At 38.0% G+C, this 27,193-nt stretch overlaps 1 protein-coding gene across 1 annotated transcript; it reads right to left on the bottom strand.

Annotated features, from left to right (window-relative positions):
- Positions 1–132: 132 nt before the first annotated feature.
- LOC127633553 (MMS19 nucleotide excision repair protein homolog) lies at positions 133–26,478 on the bottom strand. Its single transcript, XM_052112735.1, has 31 exons — positions 26,365–26,478; positions 25,857–25,905; positions 24,575–24,675; positions 23,885–23,970; positions 23,329–23,403; positions 23,161–23,230; positions 22,915–23,043; positions 20,295–20,356; positions 20,002–20,088; positions 19,742–19,816; positions 19,377–19,454; positions 18,193–18,331; positions 17,735–17,889; positions 14,530–14,608; positions 14,126–14,251; positions 10,016–10,097; positions 9,576–9,673; positions 9,334–9,459; positions 8,044–8,199; positions 7,857–7,941; positions 7,576–7,678; positions 6,161–6,235; positions 5,907–6,033; positions 5,604–5,710; positions 3,414–3,470; positions 3,137–3,323; positions 2,584–2,666; positions 2,339–2,503; positions 2,188–2,247; positions 1,743–1,843; positions 133–747 (listed from the first exon to the last, which is right to left on the bottom strand). The coding sequence occupies exons 1-31, from the start codon at positions 26,450–26,452 to the stop codon at positions 717–719; spliced, it is 3,042 nt and encodes a 1,013-aa protein (XP_051968695.1). The 5' UTR covers positions 26,453–26,478; the 3' UTR covers positions 133–716.
- Positions 26,479–27,193: the final 715 nt, after the last annotated feature.

Raw genomic sequence — 27,193 nt, 5'->3', positions numbered from 1 at the left:
AAACACCTTACATGTTAAGTTAAGCAGTCTGATATAATGTACCAATAAAACACTGCAGTTACTACAGGGAAATTATGAAAATTACCACAATATGTATCTTTTATTTTTAAACATGAATTTACTTTATTTGCAGCAAAGTTTCACCACAATGTATGTGTTTACAAAAAGTTTTTATTGAAAGAAATTTTAAATATTGTTTTATATTCTTGGCTTTTGTCAGAGAGTCCTTTAGGTTAGTTAATCTTGTGGCTAATGAAAATACTGACTGAGACAGTAATATTAATAGCACATTAAATAACTGCGATCTTTATGCTCTTCATCAAACTAACATTCCTATAAGAGTAACACATGGTTATATTGAAATCTGAGGTGGTGTACAAAACAGGTCAGCAGAATCAGATGTGCCGTGTAAGAGCACGCTGGCACACAGTCTGAAATGTTAATGGCATTGTTACCGCTGGCACACAATACATATAGTTTTACTCAAGGATCCTAATCCAACATCATTTGTTAAGGGCCTGTCTAAAAAAAGAGCAAGTTCACTCTCAGTGCATCATTTGGGTTCATTTTTAAGTCCACGGCAGCCCACAGGTTGCATAGCCATTGCTGTGTGCAAACAGGCCAACTCCAAACATGGTGTTTTTAGAGCAGAAGCCTTATCATAAAAAGGGGTTAGGGGAGTAAAATCTGTGAGTGGTGATCCATCACTGATCTGCTCATCTTCCACCAGGGCTACCTATCAAAAACCTGAAGACAAGAAAGTTGACATTAGCTTGGATATGGAATGTGCAAAACTGGCAATTTTCATAATTCACTAGTCGGTCAGGTGTTTGAACGGCTAGTCTGTGTTAAGGATAATAATGTATAATTAGGCTCCATTATGTTCATGTGGCCCTGATCAGATGCTTTTCAGAGGGATATATGGAGGCTAACTAATGAATGACATGGAAACTAATGCATATTTAACAAATAATTAGGCTAAATAATGATTACATCTTACTGTACAAAACTATTAAAGAAATAAAGGCTGCAATACAGAGCGGCACAAAACAGCTTATGCGCATCCTGAACGCAGACTTTTCAATTCCCCGGGGACTTCCAGCTGCTTCCAGCTGCTCATTCAAACAAATAAGGCAGTGGATCTCAATTTTTTCGGGTCACGCCTCCCTTTGAAACAAGAACAACTTTCGTAAGAATGACCTTGTTTACATGGGCGCACCTGACATCAACACATTGGGCTGTGAAGAGCTGCAGGACATGCTGCTGTGCCAGGTGAAAGTTTAAACAATGCAGGAGAAAAGGCAGAGGAAAAGAAATTGCACATATCGGTTCTTATGTGTTTTTGAACTATTTTTTGTTGAATGTGTGAAAGTGAACGAGATTTGAGGACGGGTCAGTCTTCTGCGTCCCCCTTGTAATACCTCTGTTGCAAAAACGACAAACTTCGGGTTGTTTATTACCTAAACTTATTGTAAGCCTTCAGAAGACTTGGAATATGAGGCACGAGTCCCATGGACATCTTTTATGGTACTTTGAGGTCCTTTAAGCTTAAAGAGAGGCACTACTTCCATCATATTGAAAATATATTCTCCTATTGTAAAGAACATCTTTTGTGTTCCACATAAGACAGGAAGACATAAGGTTTGGAAGGAAATGACATTGAGTAAATTATGACAGAATTAAAATTTTTGTGTGAACTATTCCCTTAAAAGTGACTGTACGTGAAAAGATGGCCAACTCACCATTCTCCTCGAGCAGCCACAGCTTCCCTCCTCACAAGCCTCTTCTTGTCATCTAGAGGAACATCAAGAGCTTTCAGCACTCTGGCACGGAATGGCAGGATCTGAAAGAGACAAAAAAGACAAAAATAAAAACAAAATCTGACAATTACTGTCATTTGCTCTCATGAATGTTCAAAGTAGATTTAGAGTAGGACTTAAATATTGATCTCATTCTCACCCACACCTATCATATCACTTCTGAATACATGGATTTAACATCTGGAGTCTTAATGGATTAGTTTTAAGCTGCCTTTGTCATATTTTGGAGCTTAAAAGTTCTGGCCACAATTCACTTAAACTGTATGGACCTACAAAGCTGAGATATTCTTCTAAAAATCATAATATGTGTTTTGTAGAAGAAAGTCATACACATCCGGGATGCTGATCATGAGTTTGACTCTCTTACCATATGTTCAGGCAGACGGGAGAGAGCATTAATGCAGCGCAGAGATGCAATTCTCACTTTCTAAAGAGAGGAACAGAGATTAACCTGTCAAATACTGCAGCTTGAAGTCAAACTGAAGACTTTCTTTCCAATGAATTGTTAAAAGAGGTACCATAGCAGGGCTGGTAGTGAGGGCCAACAAGCGAGAAAATAGCGCCTCCAGTTGGTTGTTGAGCGCCGGTGGGGGCTCCAGCAACACTGGCTGCAGGCAGGACAGAGTAGACAGCTGCACCCCCTGATCCGGACACGACAATGCTTCTAGCAGGAGCGGCAGCAACTGAACACAGAACAGCACAACAAACATTAGCACTGCATCTGGTGCTCTCATTTAATGGATGTTTAATTGAAAGCACTCACTGCAGGAAGCTCTGTGAGCTGGACTTGTCTGGGAAGGTTATTGACAATGTGGGACAGGGCTTTCAAATAGCACGACTTCTTGTCTGTGGGGGAAAAACATTTTTTAGATGTAGGAATGAAGCAGCTCAGCTGTACTGATAACTAAAGGGATAGTTCACCCAAAAATGACAATTCTCTCATCATTGACCCTCATGCCATCCCAGACTTTCTTCAGCAGAACAAATGGTGATCAGACCTTTGTAGCTCCAAAAATCACATAAAGGAAACTAATATGTTATATCACAATTTAAGTCCCTTTTTACTCTAAATCTCCACTTTAACTTTCACTTGTAAATCTTGTTTTTCTTCTTCCCCTCAATCACACCTATTAGATTGCTGGACCTATGTCTGTATGGACCTATTGAGCCGAGATATTCTTCTATATTCTTTGTTTGAGTTCTGCTGAAGAAAGAAGTCAAACACATCTGAGATGGCATGAGGGCGAGAAAATGAGATAATGAAAATGTTTGGGTGAACTATCCCTTTAAGAAAGGAAGTGGTAATCTGGTGGTACCCTGATTTGCCGAGTTGAAGCCTTGAACAAGTTTGGTTGAACTTTCAGTGAAAAATCTTTGTCGGTACATGATACGCACATCGGCGTGGCAATTACGATTAAGCACGTCTGGCGAATCACTCATGAGAACGCAGAAACCTTCAGCCACCTTACATCCTAATTCTGGGTCACTTAACAGAGCAAAGAGCTGGAAATAAACAGGAGAAGAAAAGAGATCATACATGACAAACAACCCTGAAACAAACAAACAATATGAGAATAAAAGAGAGGCTTTTACCTTGTCAGTCAAGACTGTTGATAGTGGATGGTACCGTAAGAGGAGGGCCTTAGCCACCTACACAAAAATTACATTTGTCAGAGAGCCAAACCACAAACAAATGTTACTCCAGTACTAATGAGTTGTAATTGTTTATACAGCAAATTAGATCTATTACTTGTATAGTTCAGGTTGAAAAGCAGTAATTATGAGGTCCAAAACTTATGGTAAAAATAGTGGTTAGAGAGATACACCAGTCAGATTGATAAATCAGACAATATTTGGCCATTTTGAGATTACTGACCAGTCAATAATGTGACCCTCGATTTTTGTCCATATCTATTAAATTATTCAAAAATAGAAAAAAAATAAAAAAATAAATGCAATTCAAACAAAACATTTACTTGAATACCCCTCTCCTATGATGAACATATTTTCAGTTCCTGAGTTCGAAGTCATTTTGATATTTAATCTTAAAGTAAAAAATGTAATGTGGTGTAACTGTCTAGAGACAGTCAAATGAAAATTAATGAAAGCCTCATTAAAAGCTTAATTTTTTAAGAAATGTTGGCATGAGTAGTGCAGAGCAATCTTTTATTAATATTTCTTAAAAATAAATAAGCAGTTTAACAATTGTGCTTTGAAATATGTTTAATTGTTTTTAAATGTTGTCCACCAATTTACAGGAAATGTTCACCCAAAAATAAAAATTCATAATATACTCAAACTCATGCCATCCCAGATGTGTATGACTTACTTTCTTCTGCTGAACACAAAGATTTTTAGAAAACATATCTCAGCTCTGTAGGTCCTCACAATGCAAGTTAATAGTGACTAGAACTTTGAAGCTCCAAAAAGAAAATAGAGGCAGCATAAAAGTAACCCATAACTCCAGTGTAGAAATCCATATCTTCAGAAGTGATACTATAGGTGTGGCTGAGAAACAGAACAATATTTGCTGTTTTATTTTTTTCTATAAATTCTCCTCCATGCCCAGTAGATGGCAATATGTACAAAGAATGTGAATTGCCAAAAATAAAAGAAGAAGAATGTGGAAGTTTAAATGGACATTTATAGTAAAAAAGTACTTAAAGATTGATCTGTTTCTCGCCCACACCTATCACATCACTTCTGAAGACATGGATTGAGATATTTTCCAGAAAATCTTAATTTGTGTTCAGCAGAAGGTAGAAGTCTGGGATGGCATGAGGGTGAGGATGAGAGAATCCCTTTAAAAGTCACATGTAATCAACATGCAAGTTCACTTTTTTATTTATGTTGACAAAAACCATGAAAAAAGGAGACCTTTAGACTTCCTTTAGAGAGTGTAAAGCTAATTGGAAAAATATAATATTTTGAAATTTTGTTCAAGTCATGTTGCGTAATCCTGAGAAAACATCTTGATATGTGGGTCTCAAATTCATGAAATTTGTAAACATATTTTTAACCTTGAAAAATAAGAAAATGTGAAAGGAGCAAGGAAAATATTTGAATACCTTTTCCTTGATGGTTTAAAGTAATTAAACCTTTTTTTTTTTTTTTTTTGGGAAAATGCTATAAAATGTTGTTCACAAATGTATGAAACTAAATTGGACACAAAGATTACATTTCTACAAACTTGACTATTTTTATATTAGATTTTTTTTTTTATGATTTCTCATTTTCATCACCTCTGACAAGCTTATTTGTAAATGGCCCAGCTACCACTTGTGTTACTTCCAAGATCTACATGCATAAGAGAATGCATTTTCTGTTTTTAAATTTGTTTTAATGGAATAGTGAGTAAATAATGTGTAAACTACATCTTCAATGCAATTTTGTGTTCATCTCATTTGCCATAATTGTATTAGAGATATAGAGGCATTAAATCAGCAATTTGCTCTTTGAAAAAGAGCAGCCAACCACATGTGTAGGAAAGAAGTCTCTATGCTGTCTAGTCATAGTTTGGCTCTCTCTTTCAATACAAGTCTAAAGGATTTTTTTTTTCCTCATCCATTTTATCATCCAACAGATGAACAGTCTGAATTCTAAAAATATTAATGCATTACATGGTGAAGTTTAATCCTGGTGGTCAGAGGTTTGTTGAAATCCCTAACCACAAATATTAGCAACAGTAATACTAATGCTTACCTTAACAAACACAGCCAATTACAAAAAGAAAATATAAACAGTTACTCATAAGTCCTCCAATGTATTGACAGTGTATTTTACCCAGAGCAGCAGTGTGAATGCTTGTGTTCGTTGTGAAGATGAAACATTCTCCAATTCAACACTGATCCTCTTCAACACTCTCTCCAGCACCGCATCTAGACCTTCACCTGAACGCACACACCACACACACAATTTCACTCTCACAAATCACTATGAAGATCAGGTAAATAAACTCCAGGGCTCAAATAACTCATTCATTATTTCCAGTGATGCAGATTGATAGAAGAGTCTTCCATTAGGCAATGTAGCACAACATTTAGGGCAATGTGATGTGAAAAGAAGATAATCTCATTGTTTGTGTACCTGCAGGCCTCTTGTTGATCAAGCCAGCAAAGCATTTCGCTGCAAAGGTGTAAGAAAACAAGTGTGGACACGTACAGCTCAGTTCCTCCAACTGGACAAGAAGCCTGTCAATCTCAGGAATGTCCACCTGCCACGTAAATCCATCAAATGAAAATCTGTCATCATTTGCAATAGCTATGATGTTTATGTAATTAAGTGGGTAGCTAAATCCCTTAAATTAATACGACTTAAATGAGACTCTTTTTTAAACTTACACTGCGCGGAAGAGAGCAGACACAAGCCATCAGCAGACAAACCAACTGAGATGGGCCCCTGGACTCTGCTTGGCTCTGTGGGAAAACAAGAGCAGATAATATATGGTTGTGAGACAGTTGCTAGGGGGTTCTGGGTGATCACTAGGGAGTTGCTAGGGTGCTCTGGGTTGTTGCTATATGACAGATAGATAAGAGAAAGAAGAAAGGAAAGAAAGAGGATAATAGATGAAAGAAGGAAAGAGAGAGAATAATGTATGGAAGGATAAAAAGAAAGAATAATGGATGGAAGGATAAAGAAAATAATGGATAAAGGATAAAAAGGAAAGAAAGGGAATAATGGAGGGATAAAAAGAAAATAAAAGGAAAGAAAGAGAATAATGGAGGGATAAAAAAGAATGGAAGGATAAAAAGGAAAGAAAGAATAATGGATGTATGGATGGAAGGATAAAAAGAAGGACAGAGAATAATAGATAAAGAGATGACAAAAGAGAGTGACAGATAAAAAAGAGAGCGAGAGAGAGAGACTACGGGTGGGTTGGGGCATGGCGCATCATTAAATTTGAAACGATTGTTTTCTATTAAGGTACGCACACCGCCTCCACTTGCCATCTGTCGGCGTCACCCATATACAACTCAACCGGCAGATCAAATTTCTGCCATGCCGTGGAGCGCAACTCGCATAGACTTCCATTAAATTTAACAAATCATTTAAGGATATAATATTTACTCGAGCCATCACTGGATTATATATTGTGTATATCTTTCATATAGTCTACATAACGTATTTTCAGTTACAAGTAGCCTATGTCTTTTTGTGGGTTTACAGCTTGTATAAAACCAATTCATTCAAAGTGGATAATAAACATAGCCATTTCTCATGGCTTGCGCCGTTACACAAGCTTCATACACTAACCTGCAAACTCATCAATGCCTTACACCCATAAAGGTCTTCTGTGGGTTTGTTTACATTTACAATATGACAGTTGGAGTTTGAATAGTCTTAGCTCATCTGAATAATCAGTCAGTGTAAGTGAATGGGATTTTTCTGATATTTGATCTTCCGCTGTGCAGAAACCGTAGGCCCGACCATTTAGAAAAGACATGGCACGCCAAGTCAGAACAGTCTGAATTGTCTGTGCAAAGTTTGGTAGATGTAGCTTAAGAGCTGTAGGAGGAGTCTCAGAAGAAGAATAAGCTAAAATAGTAGAATAGTATTTTGGCTTTTCCTAGCCAACATAAAAATAACAGATTTGAACAAAATTGAAAGGGATAGTTCTCCCAAAGAATGTTAGAATCACCTAGAATCACAATTTACTTTAATTGCATTTTTTGTCCATAAATGCTTTCACTTTAGATTTTTAGAGTTCAATGGTAAAACTAGGCTTGGGAGTTGAGCTCAACAAAGTTCCTCATACCTGAAGCAACTGGATTTGTGAGGGGAAGGCATTTTCTGGCAGAAAGGACATATCTCCATCCAGGAAAAGATTAACAGCCTGGGCCGCCATGTGGGACGCTAATCTACAACAGAAGAGTGCAGTTTCAATCTTGATATCACAGGGCTTTCTTGATTATTTTTGATACGATGGATGTTTGTGTTTTCATTATGTCAACAAGTCTGTCTCAACTTATCTACATTTAATGTTTAGATGAGTTTAATGGGAAGGGGCATAAGTGGCATGCTTTCCTCTTGACTCACTCTGTTTGTAACGCAGCACAGGCTGTGCTGATAACAGGAACTATAGCAGACAGAACTGCTTCATCTGTTAGTGGACTACTGTGATCTGTGGAATAAAGCAATAGTTAAATACACAGCATAGACAAAATGTACAAAAACACTTGTATACACCAGAAAAAAAGTTAGACAAAGTCACAAGAGTTATTACTCTGCAGAGCTGCCTGCAAGGCCAGGCCTAAGAGGCGTGGAATGATGATGTCATGGAAGAATCGGCCTATCTCCTCAGTGCCACGTGCATGTTCTGCTATCCTCTGCAAACTGATGCATACAGATGTCACTTCCTCCAGAGTGAAACCACAGCTACCTGAAAGATCAATATTAATATAACACATACTATAAAACTGATAGTGCTGATTGGTCAATGCAGCGTTCCAGCCATGATAACATACACAATATATTAACAGCCATGATGCCAAACACTGGACGATGCCTTCACCTTGTTACTGTGTATATCACTGTGCAGCACCCCTAGAGGCCAAACATTAAATGCAGTTTACATGTCAGGGACTATATCTTAGCAGAAGGATGACACTTATTGAATTTGCCTAATAAAAAAATGTCATAAACGAAAATGTGTGTCTTCAACATTTTAAAGGGATAGTTAACCCAAAAATGAAAATTCCTTATCATTTGCTCACCCTCATACCATCCCAGATGTGTATGAATTTCCTTCTGCAAAACACAAAGATTTATAGAAGAATATTTCAGCTGTGGGTCCATACAATACAAGTGAATGGGACCAGAACTCAGAAGGTCCAAAAATGACAAAGGAAACCGAAGTAATCTATACGACTCCACTGGTTAAATCCATATCTTCAGAAGCGATATGATAAGTGTTGTTGAGAAACAGATCAATATTTAAGTCCTTTATTACTATAAACCTCCAACTTTGACAAGCCCCAACCAGTATGTGGCTGAATGTGGAAGTGAAAGTGTAGATTTACAGTTAAAAAAGGACTTGAATATAGATCTGTTTCTCACCCACACCTATCACATCACTTCAGAAGACATGGATTAAACCATTGGAGTCATATGGATTACTTTTATGCTGCCGTTAGGCCCTTTTTGGACCTTTGGAGTTCTGGTCAACATTCACTTGCATTGTGAGGATCAGCGCTGAAATATTATTTAAAGAAATCTTTGTGTTTTGCTGAAGAAAAAAAGTCATACACATCTGGGATGGTATGTGGGTGAATTAATGAGAGAATGTTTATTTTTAGATGAACTATCCCTTTAATTAAACAGTGAACATTTTATAAAAGCAATAAGACAATCAAGGTTACAGCTGAAGAGGTTGCAGTAATAAAGCATGTCCTCTAATTAATTATCGCATAGATATATCAGTGCAACATGGTGCATTGCTTATTTTATCAGCAGAAATTTGCAAAAAGTCATTACATTTTCATGAAACGGTTATTGTGAATGTATGAAAGTATACCTGTGTGGGATGAAGCCAGCAACTCCAACAGCATGGGTGCGCTCTCCTGCACCACACTGAGCTGAGATGACACGGGTGCTAATGCTGTCACACATCGTTGGCGCACAGTGCCGTTAGATGCTAGGTCTGTAAAGAAAAGTGCTCCAATATCAAAGTGTGCACTGATGAAGTGATGAGCTATTAATCTGGTATGAATGTTGTATGTGTGTTATCTATCCTGGTAGGCAATAGGAGAGTCCAACCTGAGAAGATCTGTTCTTTTAGTCGAGGAATCATCCTGGAGATGAAGGCTTTTGGATGTAGATGAGCCAGAGAGCCTGAACACTCCACCACAGCTGAACTGAAACAGAGAGGCACAGATATTTCAGTGTAGGTCAAATGTTTAAAGATGATGTGTGTGTAATATTTCAATGTTAATTATCTCAGGTTTTACAAAAACAATTGAATACTGTGGCACTATTAAAACATTGCTTTGATTGTTTGTTTAAGCACCACGTCTAGTCCGTCATAGCAACATTGGTTCGAGCAATGGTGTGAGTTTGGGGCGGGTTTGTACAACCAATGGAACTTGGGGAATATTTCTGGAATCGGTTTGAAAACAGTGATTATTCTTGCAATTCAGTTTGGTGACACTAGTGGCACAGAAATGGCACACTTCAGATGATCGTTTAAGTGTGACTACCTCACTTCAGCATCTTCTTCCTCAAGAATGAGTCTGGTCAAATGATCAACAGCTTTCTCAACATATGTCTGTGCTAACAAGCCTGTGAAGTGCAAAACAAGTGTCATCACAACCATGAGTACATTATCATATGACCATTCACATTTACATATCAGAGCCCATTTAGTATTCAACACGGATTAACATTATTATTCCTAATTATAATATAACAATCATTATTCCTGACTGAGTGTGATTGCACCACATCATAAAAACATTATTGTGTTTAGTGTAGAAAGAAAAATGTTTATTTTACTGCATCACATCTGGTTAGGACACAGCGTTAGGATTAGAGAGAGGGTGAAGTTTGCTTTTGGTGCAATAAAACTTGACCAACATATTAAATGGACTTAAAATGTGACAAAGTCTGGCAACATTATGACCCCCGATACTTTAGTGTAAGGCATTCAAGAGGGTTCATGCACTAAATAAATCTAGATGTGGTACAATGAATATAACAGAAAGCAGGTGTCTCAATACCTGCTTTTAAAAGAGATGCAGCGCATCAAATTGGTCCATCTAGCGCATGTTTGCATAGAAAAACTATTTTGAAAAACAGAACGGATGGATGCAGATACATGTTTGGTGTGAACGGCCCCTTAGTCTTGTGGATAAACTTTTGACACAGTGTGGATTATAAAGTTTTTCCAGTACATTGCCTTAAACCATAGACTTGCATTGCAAGTGATTTTTCTGTTTTCACAAACTGAAATTTTCTGTGGTAATAGACAGCATGCAAATTGAATACAAAGGTTGATTTTCTCGCAGTGATTTGGTCACAGTGATAGTTTGGGAGTTGAGAGAGATCTTTGATCTGGGTAAAATTTACAATAGTTTTACTATACAGTAGTTATATTGTAATAACCATGTGTTTGGCGGAAGCCCAAAGCTTTAATGCAATTAGCCATGGTGTTACTACAGCAATATGGTGTTCTTCAGTAATATGGTGTTCATTAGTAACCATGTTTAATTTTGTGGTTTCTATTATTTTACTACAAAATACTTTGGTGATACTATGGGTTAATTTTGTAAGGGAAGGTTAGGGTTAGGTTTAGGGGTAGTGGTTGGAGTAGAGTGTCTGTGGGACTCTAAATAAACATACTGTTGTGATGGCCTCTATACTATAGGTGTAATGGTTTATAATGGCACGATACGTTCAAAAATGTGACTGTGCATTGTGGATATGAGACTCTTTTTTTTAATAATTTTTTTTATTTTAGTGTCTCTTTATCCAATATACCCAATGTCCTAAGCCTGTGTAATGCAGGCATCCAAATGGAAATCGCTTCATTGTAGATAAGGAGCTCTAAAATTTGACTGGACACTTGCAGTCACAGATTTTGTATGACGAGTTTGGCGGAAACTATGAAAACTGAAACCATGCAAGTGAATGTAATACAGGGACAAAAAGGAGCAGGAGAGAGACGCACCTTATCAGCACGAGGGGCCGAATGTCCGTTTGAAGCGTGAGAGTGATCTGCTCTGACTGCGCAACAGAAAATTTAAGTTTACAGAGGTTTAATGATAGTGTCATTTTAATATTAGATTATAATAATGCTATGGGGGAATATAATCCTAATGTCCAAAGTCATGTCTGATTTGACCATTTAGCACTTTTTAGAAAAATACTTTGTTACATTTTAAAGGAAAGGAACTGTTTAGCATATGTCTTTAAAGTAATAATACCAATCAATCTTAATTAATCATGAACCGAACCGTAAGATGAGTGAATTTTAACACCTCTACCCCATACTGTATGCAATTTAACCTTTGTGTGAGCTTCGGGACATTTTTGTTTTATCAATTATTTTGACTGCGTTAATACCCATGGCATAAATTTAGCCAAAGGTGTGTGTGCCAAAGGGGAATTTTGATATTTCAACCTCAGTTCCTATAATACATCTATAATACACTGTGTACACAAAATAGTTACACTCAGAACATTAAGGACAAAAATGTCCCCACTGAAACCGGCAATATTTCATCCCAGTGCCATTAAAGCATAAAATCATGATGGCCACCAGATGGCGCAATTTATCTCGTTTCTCATAATGGCGGAAATAAATGCTTTTTTCCTGTTTTCTGTATTATAGAGCACTGCAGGCTAATTGAATAAACGATGCAGCTAAAATTGTGTGGGTGTGTTGGTAAGGATGTCAAAGTGTGTTTTGTGTGTGTGTGAAAAAACAATAGTGGCATTATGTAAACAAACTGACATTTAAAAGATTAAAATCTTCAAAATGAATGAATATGTGGTAGTTATGATCAGGATTAGAGTGGAAAATAATATTAATATATCATATTTTTATGGTAGTTTTTGGTCCTCTAATTGAGGTTTTTTCAATCTGACACTGCTCAAAAAAATTATAAATTTTTGATGCATTGCTAATAATTGATTTATCCCAGTCTGTGATAATCCCAAAATAAAAATAAAAAATTCATAAAAAACAAGTGGCATTATGTAAACAACTGGAATTTAAAGGGTTAAAATTCTGAAAATAAATGAATATTTGGTAGTTATGATCAGGAATGATGTTGGTTAAAAAGATTAACTAATTGAAAGTGGAAAATAATTTTAATATACACTCACCTAAAGGATTATTAGGAACACCATACTAATACTGTGTTTGACCCCTTTTGCCTTCAGAACTGCCTTAATTCTACATGGCATTGATTCAACAAGGTGCTGAAAGCATTCTTTAGAAATGTTGGCCCATATTGATAGGATAGCATCTTGCAGTTGATGGAGATTTGTGGGATGCACATCCAGGGCACGAAGCTCCCGTTCCACCACATCCCAAAGATGCTCTATTGGGTTGAGATCTGGTGACTGTGGGGGCCATTTTAGTACAGTGAACTCATTGTCATGTTCAAGAAACCAATTTGAAATGATTCAAGCTTTGTGACATGGTGCATTATCCTGCTGGAAGTAGCCATCAGAGGATGGGTACATGGTGGCCATAAAGGGATGGACATGGTCAGAAACAATGCTCAGGTAGGCCGTGGCATTTAAACGATGCCCAATTGGCACTAAGGGGCCTAAAGTGTGCCAAGAAAACATGCCCCACACCATTACACCACCACCACCAGCCTGCACAGTGGTAACAAGGCATGATGGATCCATGTTCTCATTCTGTTTACGCCAAATTCTGACTCTACCATCTGAATGTCTCAACAGAAATCGAGACTCATCAGACCAGGCAACATTTTTCCAGTCTTCAACTGTCCAATTTTGGTGAGCTCTTGCAAATTGTAGCCTCTTTTTCCTATTTGTAGTGGAGATGAGTGGTACCCGGTGGGGTCTTCTGCTGTTGTAGCCCATCCGCCTCAAGGTTGTGCGTGTTGTGGCTTCACAAATGCTTTGCTGCATACCTCGGTTGTAATGAGTGGTTATTTCAGGCAAAGTTGCTCTTCTATCAGCTTGAATCAGTCGGCCCATTCTCCTCTGACCTCTAGCATCAACAAGGCATTTTTAGCCCACAGGACTGCCGCATACTGGATGTTTTTCCCTTTTCACACCATTCTTTGTAAACCCTAGAAATGGTTGTGCATGAAAATCCCAGTAACTGAGCAGATTGTGAAATACTCAGACCAGCCCGTCTGGCACCAACAACCATGCCAGGCTCAAAATTGCTTAAATCACCTTTCTTTCCCATTCTGACATTCAGTTTGGAGTTCAGGAGATTGTCTTGACCAGGACCACACCCCTAAATGCATTGAAGAAACTGCCATGTGATTGGTTGATTAGATTATTGCATTAATGAGAAATTGAACAGGTGTTCCTAATAATCCTTTAGGTGAGTGTATAATGTTATTATGGCAATTTTTTGACAAACAGTTTTGTCTTCAAAGGACCCTCAGAGTAACTTTTTTTTAATTGACGCACAAGGGTTAATTATGGGTGCAAATATCATCTTTCACTATTTGAACTTAATGAAAATAGTCTATGTTTTAATTTAGTGTTCATAATAAGGCCAAAAGAGCAACTGGAGTGTGGAGAATGTGTGCTATGGAAAGTATATGCTAATGGAAAATAATGCTGTGTTGTGGTTTTGTTATGCATCCACTCACCAGGTTGCTGTCCCAGTGCAGTAAGCACACGTGTGGCTGTAACCTGGAGACCAGCGCTAGACTCCACCAACGCAGAGAACACCACAATACACAAAGTCGGCTGAAACTCAACCAATACACTCTCCTCTTTGTGTGTGTATATGCAAGTGAAAGTGAAAGAGAGAGATATCATCAACACTGCATATCAAATATTTTAAATGTCCATTGCAAAACTATCTTTTTTAAATTAGAATTGTAGTTTTTTTAAAGAGATTTAGACATAGACAATATATTTAGACTTGTTGAAACTAATATAATCTTTCAAGAGGTGAAACAAAGAACAATCAGCTCTAATTGTACCAATTCATAACTGGCCTGGAGGAAAAGTGTTCAAAGATGTTTGAGCATGTGCTCTTCTCACATACCTCCCTCTGCAGGCCGGCTGAAGGGGGTGGGCTGAACGAAACCCTGCAAAACTTCCAGCAGGGTGCGCCGCTGAGCACACTGTATAACATTGTACATTTAAAAACAACACAGCACTGTGGTTACTTAAATACTCTTTAATTTAAATACTAAGAAATAAGCATCAAATCAAAGCTTTGAACCTAATCTATGCATTGATTCAAGCACAAGATACAAATTAAATTTTTCTCATCATTTACCTCATGCCATCCCAGATATATATGACTTTTTCATCCGCTGAACACAAAGATTTTTAGAATATTTCAGCTCTGTAGGTCCTCATAATACAAGTGAAAGGTGCCAAAATTCTGGATATAACACCCAGAACTCTGGTTGTTAAATCCATTTATATGATAGGTGACCATGTGGGTGAGAAACAGATCAATATTTAAGTAATTTTCCCTTCACTTTCACGATCTGTTTTTGGTGATTCCCATTCTTAATGCATATAACCCCCTACTGGGCAGGGAGGAGTATTTATGATAAAAAAAATGACTTAAAAGGGCACCTATTATGCCCCTTTTCACAAGATGTAATTTAAACCTTTGGTGTCCCCAGAATGTGTCTGAAGTTTCAGTTCAAAATACCCTACAGATAATTTATTATACCGTGTTGAAAATGCCAACGTTTGGGTGGACAGCAAAAATAGTGGTGTTCAGCCCTATATGTTTGAACCGGAGTCAGACACTGATGAGGGAGAGACTCAGAAGTAACCACTTTGAGAATGTAAATAAATGTATCAAATAACCAATGTTCGTTATGTGCTATAACGAAACACACACAAACAAACATGTCCATCGGCAGTGTCAGTCAACAGTCATGGGCAGGGCCTGTACAAAGTCACTTTGTACAGAATCTGTGAACGGCTTGTTCTGAGACAGTGTTGATACACATTTATGTTCAAACACCACGTAAAAGTGAATTTTGCATAATATGTCCCCTTTAAATATTGATCTGTTTGTCACCCACACCTATCATATACAGTGCATCCGGAAAGTATTCACAGCTCTTCACTTTTTCCACATTTTGTTATGTTAAAGCCTTATTCCAAAAAGGATTAAAATCATTATTTTCCTCAAAATTCTACAAACAATACCCCATAATGACAACTTGAAAGTTTTTTTGAAATCTTGGCAAATTTAATAAAAACATTTTTTTTTAAAATCACATGTGCATAAGTATTCACAGCCTTTGTCATGACACTCAAAATTGAGCTCAGGTGGATCCTGTTTCCACTGATAATCTTATGCAATAAAAGGAAAGGCACACACCTGTCTATATAAGGTCCTAAAGTTAACAGTGCATGTCAGAGCACAAACCAAGCCATGAAATCCAAGGAATTGTCTGTAGACCTCTGAGACAGGATTGTATCGAGGCACAGATCTGGGGAAGGGTACAGAAAAATTTCTGCAGCACTGAAGGTCCCAATGAGCACAGTGGCCTCCATCATACGTAAATGGAAGTTTGGAACCACCAGGACTCTTCCTAGAGCTGAATGCCCAGCCAAACCGAGCGATCGGGGGAGAAGGGCCTTTGTCAGGGAGGTGACCAAGAATCTGATGGTCACTCTTGACAGAGCTCCAGCGTTTCTCCAGCGTTTCTCTGTGGAGAGAGGAGAACCTTCCTGAAGAACAACCATCTTTGCAGCACTCCACCAATCAGGCCTGTATGGTAGAGGGGCCAGACGGAAGCCACTCCTCAGTAAAAGGCACATAACAGCCCACCTGGAGTTTGCCAAAAGGTACCTGAAGGACTCTCAGACCATGACAAACAAAATTCTCTGGTCTGATGAAACAAATATTGAACTCTTTGGTCTGAATGGTAAGCATCATGTCTGGAGGAAACCTCATCACCTGGCCAATACCATCCCTACAGTGAAGCATGGTGGTGGCAGCATCATGCTGTGGGGATGTTTTTCAGCGGCAGGAACTAGCAGACTAGTCAGGATCGAGGGAAAGATGAATGCAGCAATGTACAGAGACATCCTTGATGAAAACCTGTTCCAGAGTGCTCTGGATGTTCCAACAGGACAACGACCCTAAGCACACAGCCAAGATAACAAAGGAGTGGCTACGGGACAACTCTGTGAATGTCCTTGAGTGGCCCAGCCAGAGCCCAGACTTGAACCTGATTGAACATCTCTGGAGAGATTTGAAAATGGCTGTTCACTGACGCTCCCCATCCAACCTGATGGAGCTTGAGAGGTCCCGCAAAGAAGAATGGGAGAAACTGCCCAAAAATAGGTGTGCCAACCTTGCAGTATCATACACAAACAGACTGTATGTACACAGTAATTGCTGCCAAAGGTGCTTCAACAAAGTATTGAGCAAAGGCTGTGAATACTTGTGTACATGAGATTTAAAAAAAATAAAAAATGTTTAATACATCTGCAAAGATTTCAAACAAACTTATTTCACATTGTCATTATGGGGTATTGTTTGTAGAATTTTGAGGAAAATAATGAATTTAATCCATTTTGGAATAAGGCTGTAACATTACAAAATGTGGAAAAAGTGAAGCACTTAGAATACTTTCCAGATGCACTGTAGTGTCTGAATACATGTTATTGTTTATGTTCAGTAATGTTTTTGTCACGTTTAAGATGATGTCATGGCAGTAGAGGCGGCGCAACTATGACGATAAGCCTATAACCCCACCCACGTTGAGTCGGCACTAAACTGCAGTGGAAAAGCAAACTCCGAAAAGTAAAGTGAGCAGAGTCATACCAAAACGTGGAGTGGAAAAGTGCCACAAATGAGATATTACGCAGAGTGAATGGAGCGCTCTTTTTCATAATGGGTACAGGGGTTGTCAAGGTCCAAAGATGACAGAGAAAGCACCATAAAAAGTAGTTGGCTTCTGCTCTACATTCCATATATGTAAATCTTTCCTTCCACTGTAGCTCTCATTTACTCTCCCTTTAATTAAATTATGGCACGTTTACAGATATAGACTTGGAAAAGAGCATGAGTCATAAGGATGACTCTTTTATGGTGCTTTTTTTCACTTATGGTGCCCCAGTCCCCATAATAAAAAAATATATAAAACTTACGGAGATTAAAGAAAAAAAAATCATATGGGTTTGGAGCGACATTAGGGTGAGGAAATGATGACAGAATAACATTTTTGGGTCACATATACAAGCAGTTTTGTAGCAGCTGTGTTTACCTGTGTTCTGTTGTTATACTGCTCCAGTAGTGCTGGTATGACAGCAGCAGTCACTATCAGACTCGCCCTATATGAAGCACCGGCGGCAGCCTGCAGGAGTTTGGCACTGGGCCACACTAGCTTGAGGTCTGGCTCGCAAAGATGGTGCTGACAGTCTGGGCGTATAAAACACACACCAGGTGTGACAGATAAAACAAGCCTGGGCAGCACTAATACTGATACTAATACTTATATAGACTGACAGTAATATTCATGGAAAGATGCGCACATTCATAATCAATTTTGTGTGATCAACTATTTGGCTGGAGGCTGTCCATTATGAATCACTCTTGCATATAATTCATGCAACTACTAAGAGAACAACTAAACTTCTTTGAAATAAATCCCTCCACCATTCGCCAGTTAGGTCACTGGCAAACAATACAGCAGCATCTAGAACTCATGAGAAGACTTTTTACCTTTGAGAACGAGGTCTAGAAACACCTGCAAGGAATCCTCAGAGTCTGAACTGAGCACAGAACGGGAAAGACAGGATGTGATCGCGCTGAGAGCGGAGAGGCCAGCTGATTCCACCCTCTCACTGGCTGTCTGGAACACCTACACATAAGATATGGACATTAAGATTAAACATACTGTACTGTGTAGCACACCATAAAGCCAGAAATAAACTCTACTAAGCATGTAAATGCAGACGCTTCAAGCTACTAAAGCTCAATTTCACGTGTTGAGTTCGGAAATGTGTCAGAGCGCAACAAAGTTATTCGTTTATTTAGTTTTTATTTTCATTACATTTTTAATTCATTTTCTCTCGATAATTTGTTTTATTTTTATTTTATTTTTTGCAGTGTTTCCTGGTTTTGATTTGGTTGTTATCTTGGTAATTACTGATTGCCAAAGTTAATGCTTTTACTTATGCCATTTAAATACTTTTAATGTTTTTCAAATTTCTTTGACTCCAGGGGTTAAATCCATGTCTTCAGAAGAAATATTATAGGTGTGGGTGAGAAATAGATCAGTGTAATTCCTTTTTTACAATAAATTCTCCTCACTGCCCAGTAGGTGGCAATATGCACATAGAAGCAACTCGCCAAAAACAAAAGACAACTGTGGAAGTGAACATTTATATTAAAAAGGACTCAAATATTGATCTGTTTCTCACCCAAACCTACATATTGTTTCTGAAGACATGGATTTATTCACTGAAGTCAAATGGATTACTTTTATGCTTTTTTGCGCTTCAAAGTTCTGGCTACCATTCATTTGCATTGAATGGATCAACAGAACTGATCATTGTGTTCCACAGAAGAAAGAAAGCCATACATATCTGGGATGGCTTGAGGGTGAATAAATGATGAGAATTTCCATTTTTGGGAGAACGATCCCTTTAAATAATACAAACATTGCAATGCTTTGGCAAAGCACATAAATCAACATTTGAGTAATTTCATAGAGTATCTGGTCCAACTCTGCCATGCTGATCTTGTCTAAGTGCATTGCTTGCCTACTTGTATCCTCTTTGCTTACATTTAAAGGTATTTGAATCTCAATTCTAGGCATGAAAAGCTGTGAAATGTGACGAACACGAATATAAGCAAAGCATCCGTTGGTTCCTGCGGCCATCGTTTAACATTGTTGTACTTACCTCCCTCCGTATTGAGCTCCAAAGGCCTGAAAGGAATTCTGCCAGCTCTTTATGGCTATATATCGGTCCACAGGCAGCCTAGAGCACAAGAGGAATAGTGGAAACTTTTCTTTTTATAAAGTAAACAAATGTTGCAACACTATTTAGGCAGAGCAACTTTAGAAATTATTTTCCCCGCCAAGCGTACTCATTTAATAGCAGCACGTTTAAATAATATTTGCATGATTTAGAGCAGCGTTTCCCTACTCTGTCATGGCGCTGACATTCACAGTACACATTTTGGATGTCTCCTAAATATGAACTGTTGGGCGGATCAATGAACAGAGTTGGGAAATACTGATAGAACAGTAATCTAGCAGCTGTACCAGAGTCTGCAGGGAGTCCACTTTGGCACTCTGAACATCTGAGTCCAGTTTCTCGATGATCAACGGTAACAGAAACTGTCCAAAAGAGAGGATACAAAACACAAAATTAGAATACATGTAAGCAATTGCACATGTAAACAATTGCCAGTTTACTGACGCTCACAGCCGTTCCGCATAATGCCAAAGAGAGCACTACTTAGGTCAATAACCTTTAGAGACTGATTTAAGTTTAGGTCACCTATCCAGAGTAAGGGTCATACCTCAGCAAACAGAGGCGTCCCTGTAAGAACAGCCTGTAGAGACAGAACAAGCTCTTCCTGTGTGATCCTATGAGGATCATTGGGTGGCTGACCACAAACAGAAATCGGGGCATATGGTTAGAAGTGCAGTTATTTATATCTTCAAGATACTACGTTTGCTTATCTTTAGAATATTATACATTCTCATCAGAAGTCATCTTCAATCTGTGCTACGGATAACATGTAGCCTAAATGATATGAACACTGGCGGAAGAATCTGGTCAAATGCAAACATCTTAGAAATAAGCACTTACAGGGCTAAAGTCTATGGGGAAATAACAGGACGTCACTTCAAAGAATTCCTCAACGAATTTCCCTGAGAAAAAAGGAGACACTTAAATAATTAATTGAAGAAATTTCAGTTCACGTGTATTTTATCACAAATTACTAAATGGATCAGCATACACAAAAAATAAAAATTCAGTAATCATTTAATCACACTCTTGTCGTTCCCGTATGTAGGGCAGATAGAGATTTCCCGATTTGATTGTAATTCAAAAGCTCTCGATTTGATTCGGCATTGATTCATATGGGTATTTTTTCTATTACAATGTCTATTTTGCTTGCTTATGAAAAAAAAGTTATCTCAGCTAATGTTCTAAATTATAAAAGATACATTCAATGTATAATTCAAAAATAATAATTTTACAAATTTTATTTTATCATTAGTTTTTCATCATATTGGTCACGTTTTAGCTTTTGAGAAGTGATTAAATTCAGTTTATTTTATCAATGAATGCCTTAATATGTTTAATATATTATGCTGAATATATATTTTACATGTTTATTTTTACTTGCATAATTTGTATTATTTACAAGTATTTACATTGATATGTAGAACACGTGGTACTGTCTCTTTAAGACTACCGGTATCAGTCAGTGAGTGCATATAACTAGAGGATGTGCATGCTTTCTTTAGCGCATTTGTGTGCGATTAGAATGAAATGTAAAAATTTTTTTTGTTTTTAAATCAACAACAGAGTGTAAAGAACAGAAAGGTATTAAAAACATTATTGAATGACAGATTGCGTGTATCTCGTCAAACCAAACTTTTACTCTCAAAATGCAGTGAAAGGATCTCAGTGCTAATGACTTCTTTGCCACTTTAACCTCCCGAGACCTGAATGTGACTGCTATATACATTTTCTATTTCCCTTTTTGATTTGTAACTAGTATGACCTAATAAACAATCAAGAATTTTTTTTTCTTCCTAAAAACTGATGCCCACATATGTGGACAGCGGATCTATGTTGTGATATTTTAAATAACTTTTGAAAGTCCGACTGAAAGTCAATGTTTTCAAGAGTGTTGGTTATTCATTTTTTTAGACGTTATAGACATAACAGCCAATTTTCTGTAAAGCTGAATAAATAATTCTTATTAAAAGTAATGGCCAGCATCATCAAATCACTGCCATCCATGTTAAAATAAAATGTTGCATTATAAAATTCTGAATCTATGTACTGACTGTCATATTCCCATGTCTGCCAAACATGTTGAGCGGTCCAAACATCATCTGCAGCCTGACACTGAACATTTGGTTAGATTTTAAGAGTGAATTCAGTTAGCTATAGGATGCTCCCTTGCTCCCTATTTAGTGAATGACTTACCTCCAGTGTGTCTGTCTGCACTGGTCTCAGAAAAGTTCAAAATGCACATTATTTTCATCCTAACTCCATAAAAAGCCTCTAAATTCAAAACGTGTCATCTTTTGGATGAACCCATTGATTCGCAACGTGAATATGCATATTAAATATATATGAATGCATTTACCATTTTTAATGAATAGAAACATATTGTACAGTGATACCAAAATAAAACATAACAAAACTTATATTAAAATTAAGCAAAATTACCCACAGATGTGTTAATGTTGAAAGTTATTTAAAATAACCAACACGTTGGGTTTTTCAACTTTGAGGGAATAATGTCCCAAAATCCACAGACGTGGACATCATGTTTATCAGCCTGCTGACACCTCAAACATGTATGGATTGTTTAAACTAGAGATGCTACACTTTACACCCAAACAGGTTTCAATTAAAAACTTAGAGGTTTCTTACCAGAGGCACTTTTGTTTGCTCTGCACACCTACAGAAGCGCTTCACGGAAAACTACGCCATTCGGTTGCGTCACATGACTCTGTGTGCCAGAAGTTTAACCCTTAAATGGAAGTCTAGAGCCTTGTGAACAATATTTAGTCGATTTAAATAAATGAAAATTATGCATTGTGTATAGCGAAGCCAAAATACACCGTACACGCGTGTGTACAAAACTCAATTACTGGTGAATAAAATCGGAATATTTACCAGGCAGCGGCTAATCACAAACATTTTAAGTTGCATAGCATGAAATTTGGTCACACATGTGAGTGATTTACTTGAATTATAGGGCCTGATCTTTGGATTTAAGAATCTACGGTATATAGAGATTGTTCAAATGAAGATTGCGATGCATCAGAAAAGCAGTATTTTTACTCAGTCCTACCCATATGACTTTCTTCCGTGGAGCACTGTAAAGAATGTTCTGGTTGTTTGCTTCCATGCATTAAAAATAAATGGTGACAGGAACTTTTAAAGCTTCAAAAAGGATGCAAGTGCACCATAAAATTATAATAAAAGTAGACCATACGACTCACTATATTCCAAGTCTTCTGAAGCCATACGATATATTTATGTGAGGAACAGACCAAATGTAAGTCTGTTTCCCTCATTGTAAATGCATGGAAAAAATGACTAATAATTTTTTCTAAATTTCTCTGATTGGGTGGGTTTAGAAAGACACAAGGGTGAGTACATGATGGCAGAATTATCATTTTTATGTGAACCAATTCTATAACTTTCATTGTATTTGCAATTCCAAGTGCACACTAACCTAGATCATAACCTCTGAGAATGATGTTCCTGGCCACTTGGAATGCCAGCAAGAGGTTTCGTGGATCTCGTTCTCCATCGACTGACTGCACAAATCCAAACACAAAGTCTGCACCCAGACCCTTCAGCTCTGTGGAATAGAAGATGTATCACGACATCTGAATAGTGCTCAGATATCATATCTGATGACAAAACAGCTAGGACAGGAAATATAAAGGTCTGAAAAGGAAAACTGCTCCTCCCTTACCCTCCTCTCTAGACTCCATTAGGTTTATAAGAATGTTGTACACACATGATCGATCAGCCAGCATCAAAGACTGTTGCAAAAAAAAAAATTAGAATAAATAGGCGAAATTGTCATTTAGCAAGCACATCTTCTCGATGGAACATAACAGATTAAAACTGAAGTATTCACCTGAACGTGAACATCTTGGAAAATGGACCTCAAAATGGACACAGCTGAACCAGGGGGCAGAACCGAGCATTTTGTCTAAAAAGTGGTGCACGACATTGAAACAAGAAATGAGAAGATTTGAAATTAATTTCACTTGCCATGCTGTTCTACACCGTGGCTTCTATTAAACCATTCCATATAAAGGCATGGTTACGTTGGCACCTCTTTTGCAAACACTTGACCCAATCCTACTAAGGCAGTATGGTCTTCTTTATTCTTAAAAAAACAAAAACAAATCACCTTTCTCTCTCTGTGTGCTTCTCTGAGCAATTTGCAACTTTGTATTACAGCACTTCTCTTATTACTGCCTCTTTAGGATGAATAACTTCTGTTGTATTCCTAATTTGTAATATGCTTTGGGTTAAAAGCGCCAGCTAAATGATTAAATGTCAAATGTGCATGGTTACATTGCCCCTTGTTACAGGGCTTACTGAGGTTATGATGACTGCAGTGATTGACCATAACATACATTAATACATCATCAATTACACACTCATCTAAATCAAGAAGTACTTACCAAAGCCTTGAGCCCCTGAAGTACATGTGGTGTGATCACAAAGTGATCCTTTAGTCTGTTTTCATAGAAAGCTATTAGGACCTCCACTGCAAACAACACATGCATGTGAGATACTGTAGGCCTATGTCACAATTGTCTTTGTAAACACACTGACCATCTATTATGACAAAGCGCTTTCCACCATCTGGCCGAAAGGTTTTCCTTGTGGAACCGTAACATTCTGTACCAATCCAGGTGTGTCGACCCCATTTAACTTTCTTTTTTTTTTTTTAAGTGCGGCACCACGAAATCAGGATTAGAATAGACTGAGCAAGTGACCAATCGTGAGTCGCCATGCCACTAAAGTCAATCCACCAGCACATTTCTCTGTCCGGAGTATGTTTAGCCAAATGTTCGAGACAATTTCAATTGGGACATGAATGGTTTGTACTCATACTGAACTGTGCTCGAATGGAATTGCAACTGGAACCATAACTCACCATGCTCAAAACCGTTGGGCTGATGGTAGAAAAGCGGCGAAAGGTTTTGTCAAGCACTGTTGTTGAAATTTGTTACAGTATGTTATGAAGGAAATGTGCATCCTGTATTTAAAAGAATACTAAACTAAATGACTTAAATAATCATCATGATTTAAATGTAATAAATATTCATGATGATAACACACAGTATGATGTGGCAGAAAAGTTTCACCTTCCCTCTCAGACAGACTGCTGTAGCATTCCTGCAGGACCTGAGACAGGAGCTGTACTCCTCTGCCACGGGTATGAGGCTGGGAACTGTTCAGGCTCAACCTGTATGGAGGAATCAAAGGCGATTAAGTAGGTTAACAATGACTTTTTAGCCAATACCAATTTATTAGTTGGTGGAAAAAGCCATTAACCGATAAATCTGTCAATCGCTTTTAAAAATAGAATTATTGAAATGTAAAAAAATATATATAATAATAATTATATATATCTTGGTCTTTCTTTACCGTGATAGGCACAAAATTAGTTAAATCCATGCTGTGTGTTTATTGCACAAAACAAAATCACAATAACCAGCAAAAATGAAGATTTGGTGCATAAAGTGGGACTTTTAACTATACATAAGCCTGAAATGTAATGCAGGCTCTTATTTTGAAATGTCTGTGCTTCCAGTTCACACAAACACACATGGGAAACAAAACATGTACTCTAATCATCTACAATGTATTACAATACAAACACTGTAAAATAATAAACATTTGTATATGTTATATATTTGATCATCACTGATCATGGCACAATTGTCATGTGTCTTTTTTTATAATATTTAGTATTAATAATTGTGAAATATTCTATAAACAGTGATGGTGACAGAGACATGGCTCCATTACAATGATTTATATGTACATTTTCACCAAATTAAGCGTTTCAGTCTAATATATATATATATATATATATGTCTTCAAACCCTGGAGTCGCGGGTTTGAATCCAAGGAGTGATGAGTGACTCCAGCCAGGTCTCCTAAGCAACCAAACTGGCCCGGTTGCTAGGGAGGGTAAAGTCATATGGGGTAACATCCTCATGGTCACAATTAGTGGTTCTCGCTTTCAATGTGGTGCGTGGCAAGTTGTGTGTGGATCGCGGAGAGTAGCATGATCCTCCACATGCTGTGAGTCTCTGCAGTGTCATGCACAGCGAGCCACGTGATAAGATGCACAGATTAATGGTCTCAGAAGCAGAGGCAACTGAGACTTGTCCTACATCACCCGGACTGAGGTGAGTAACCGCACCACCATGAGGACCTACTAAGTAGTGGGAACTGGGCATTCCAAATTGGGACAAAAAATGTCAAGTCAAGTGTGTCCAAATTTTTGACTTGTAGTGTAGTACTGGAAGTACTCTTAATAAAGTTTGATTAACAGAGAAATAGTCTCAACTACTACAGACTGGAGGGAAGTGACACAACAAACTTAGCACTCTCAATGAAGGATATACAAAACTTTACCCCAATGCCTCAACCAACTGAAGTATTGTGAACTGTCCAGTCTTGACACCTTAAAGAGAAAATAACACATGATCAATGGAAAGAAAATCTTAGTGACCACAAGACAAACACCAAAAGGTAAAGGTCATTTAAGTAACAGTGGAAAACACTGTTCAGAGTCCACTGACAGGTTCATATTGATGGGACACTGTTAGCATTGTAAGGCAAGCATACAACCGCGGATACACAAAAAGACTCAATGGCAACTCCAGATTTGGATGTATTACAAAACGGAGTACCGTGCGATTCTAACAAAGGTTTGATCTCTCTGGTCAGACCCTGTCAGCAGACACACAGTGCGTGTGTGTGATACAGGATGTGGTGGTTAGCTCACAGCATTCAGGTCACGCCAGAAAGGCAGCATCACACACACATGCAGGGTTCACGCTGCCTTTCAGGGCGCATCGTTTAAGAGTCAAGGCTTCTTTCAAGGAATAGCTAAGACGAGAATGACAAAAGCATAAGCTACCTGTAGCGGTTTCTGTGGCCTTGCTATCAACCTGTCCCGAAACGAATTCTTCCACCAAACCAAGCAGCACACAACTATCCGCAGCCATTCTGAAGCGCAACCACAAGGCTTTCAAACTCACTTGCGCATGCGCACAACAGCAGCAGCCCCGACAGGAACAAGGATAAATAATTTCTATTTCCAGCTAACTTAATTGCTGCAAAAGATGTTTTGGAATACGCCTCATAAAATGTACCTAGGCATTATTGAAAGATGGGTCTTTAAATATCTCGAAACGTCTCTATTACAGCCCTAAGTGTTGTAAACAATCAGAGAGGGCGGGCTGCGCAATTTAGCCAATCACAAGCGCTCCCTGCCTGTCAATCATTATGAGTGTGCGCGTTTGATAACATCGGGTTGGCTGACATGTCTGAGGAGGGCGGGGTTTCAGAGAGACGCGTGCGGATGAAATTAAAAGGCTGGAATCGCGTACGGCGCATTTAAGTGAATATTTAAACATTATTCATTTTTATTTTGTGATTCATTTTGATGCATAGAATTAAATCACATGAACAACTTTTATTAATCTAAAAATTTAAAAACACGCAAATCTGACTTTTGGAGGCAAATGGTCTGAAAACGCATGCGCAACTAGTAACGTGAAAAGTAGGGGGGGTGCTCTAGTCATGTGCTAACGGAATTATCCTACTTTCCGAAGTGGTAAATACGAGTACGTCGCGTTCAAGTGCTTTGTTGTCGGAAAAAACTGTAATTCATATATATATCATGAGGAACTTTTATTTTGACACCATAATACATACCACTCAGTTAGCTTGCTGGCGATAATGGA

The sequence above is a fragment of the Xyrauchen texanus genome, chromosome 40 (genome assembly GCF_025860055.1).
Source record: "Xyrauchen texanus isolate HMW12.3.18 chromosome 40, RBS_HiC_50CHRs, whole genome shotgun sequence".
In the NCBI taxonomy this organism is placed as follows: Eukaryota; Metazoa; Chordata; class Actinopteri; order Cypriniformes; family Catostomidae; genus Xyrauchen; species Xyrauchen texanus.
The sequence above is the reverse complement of the archived record's forward strand: the minus strand, read 5'-3'. Positions and strand labels throughout refer to the sequence as shown.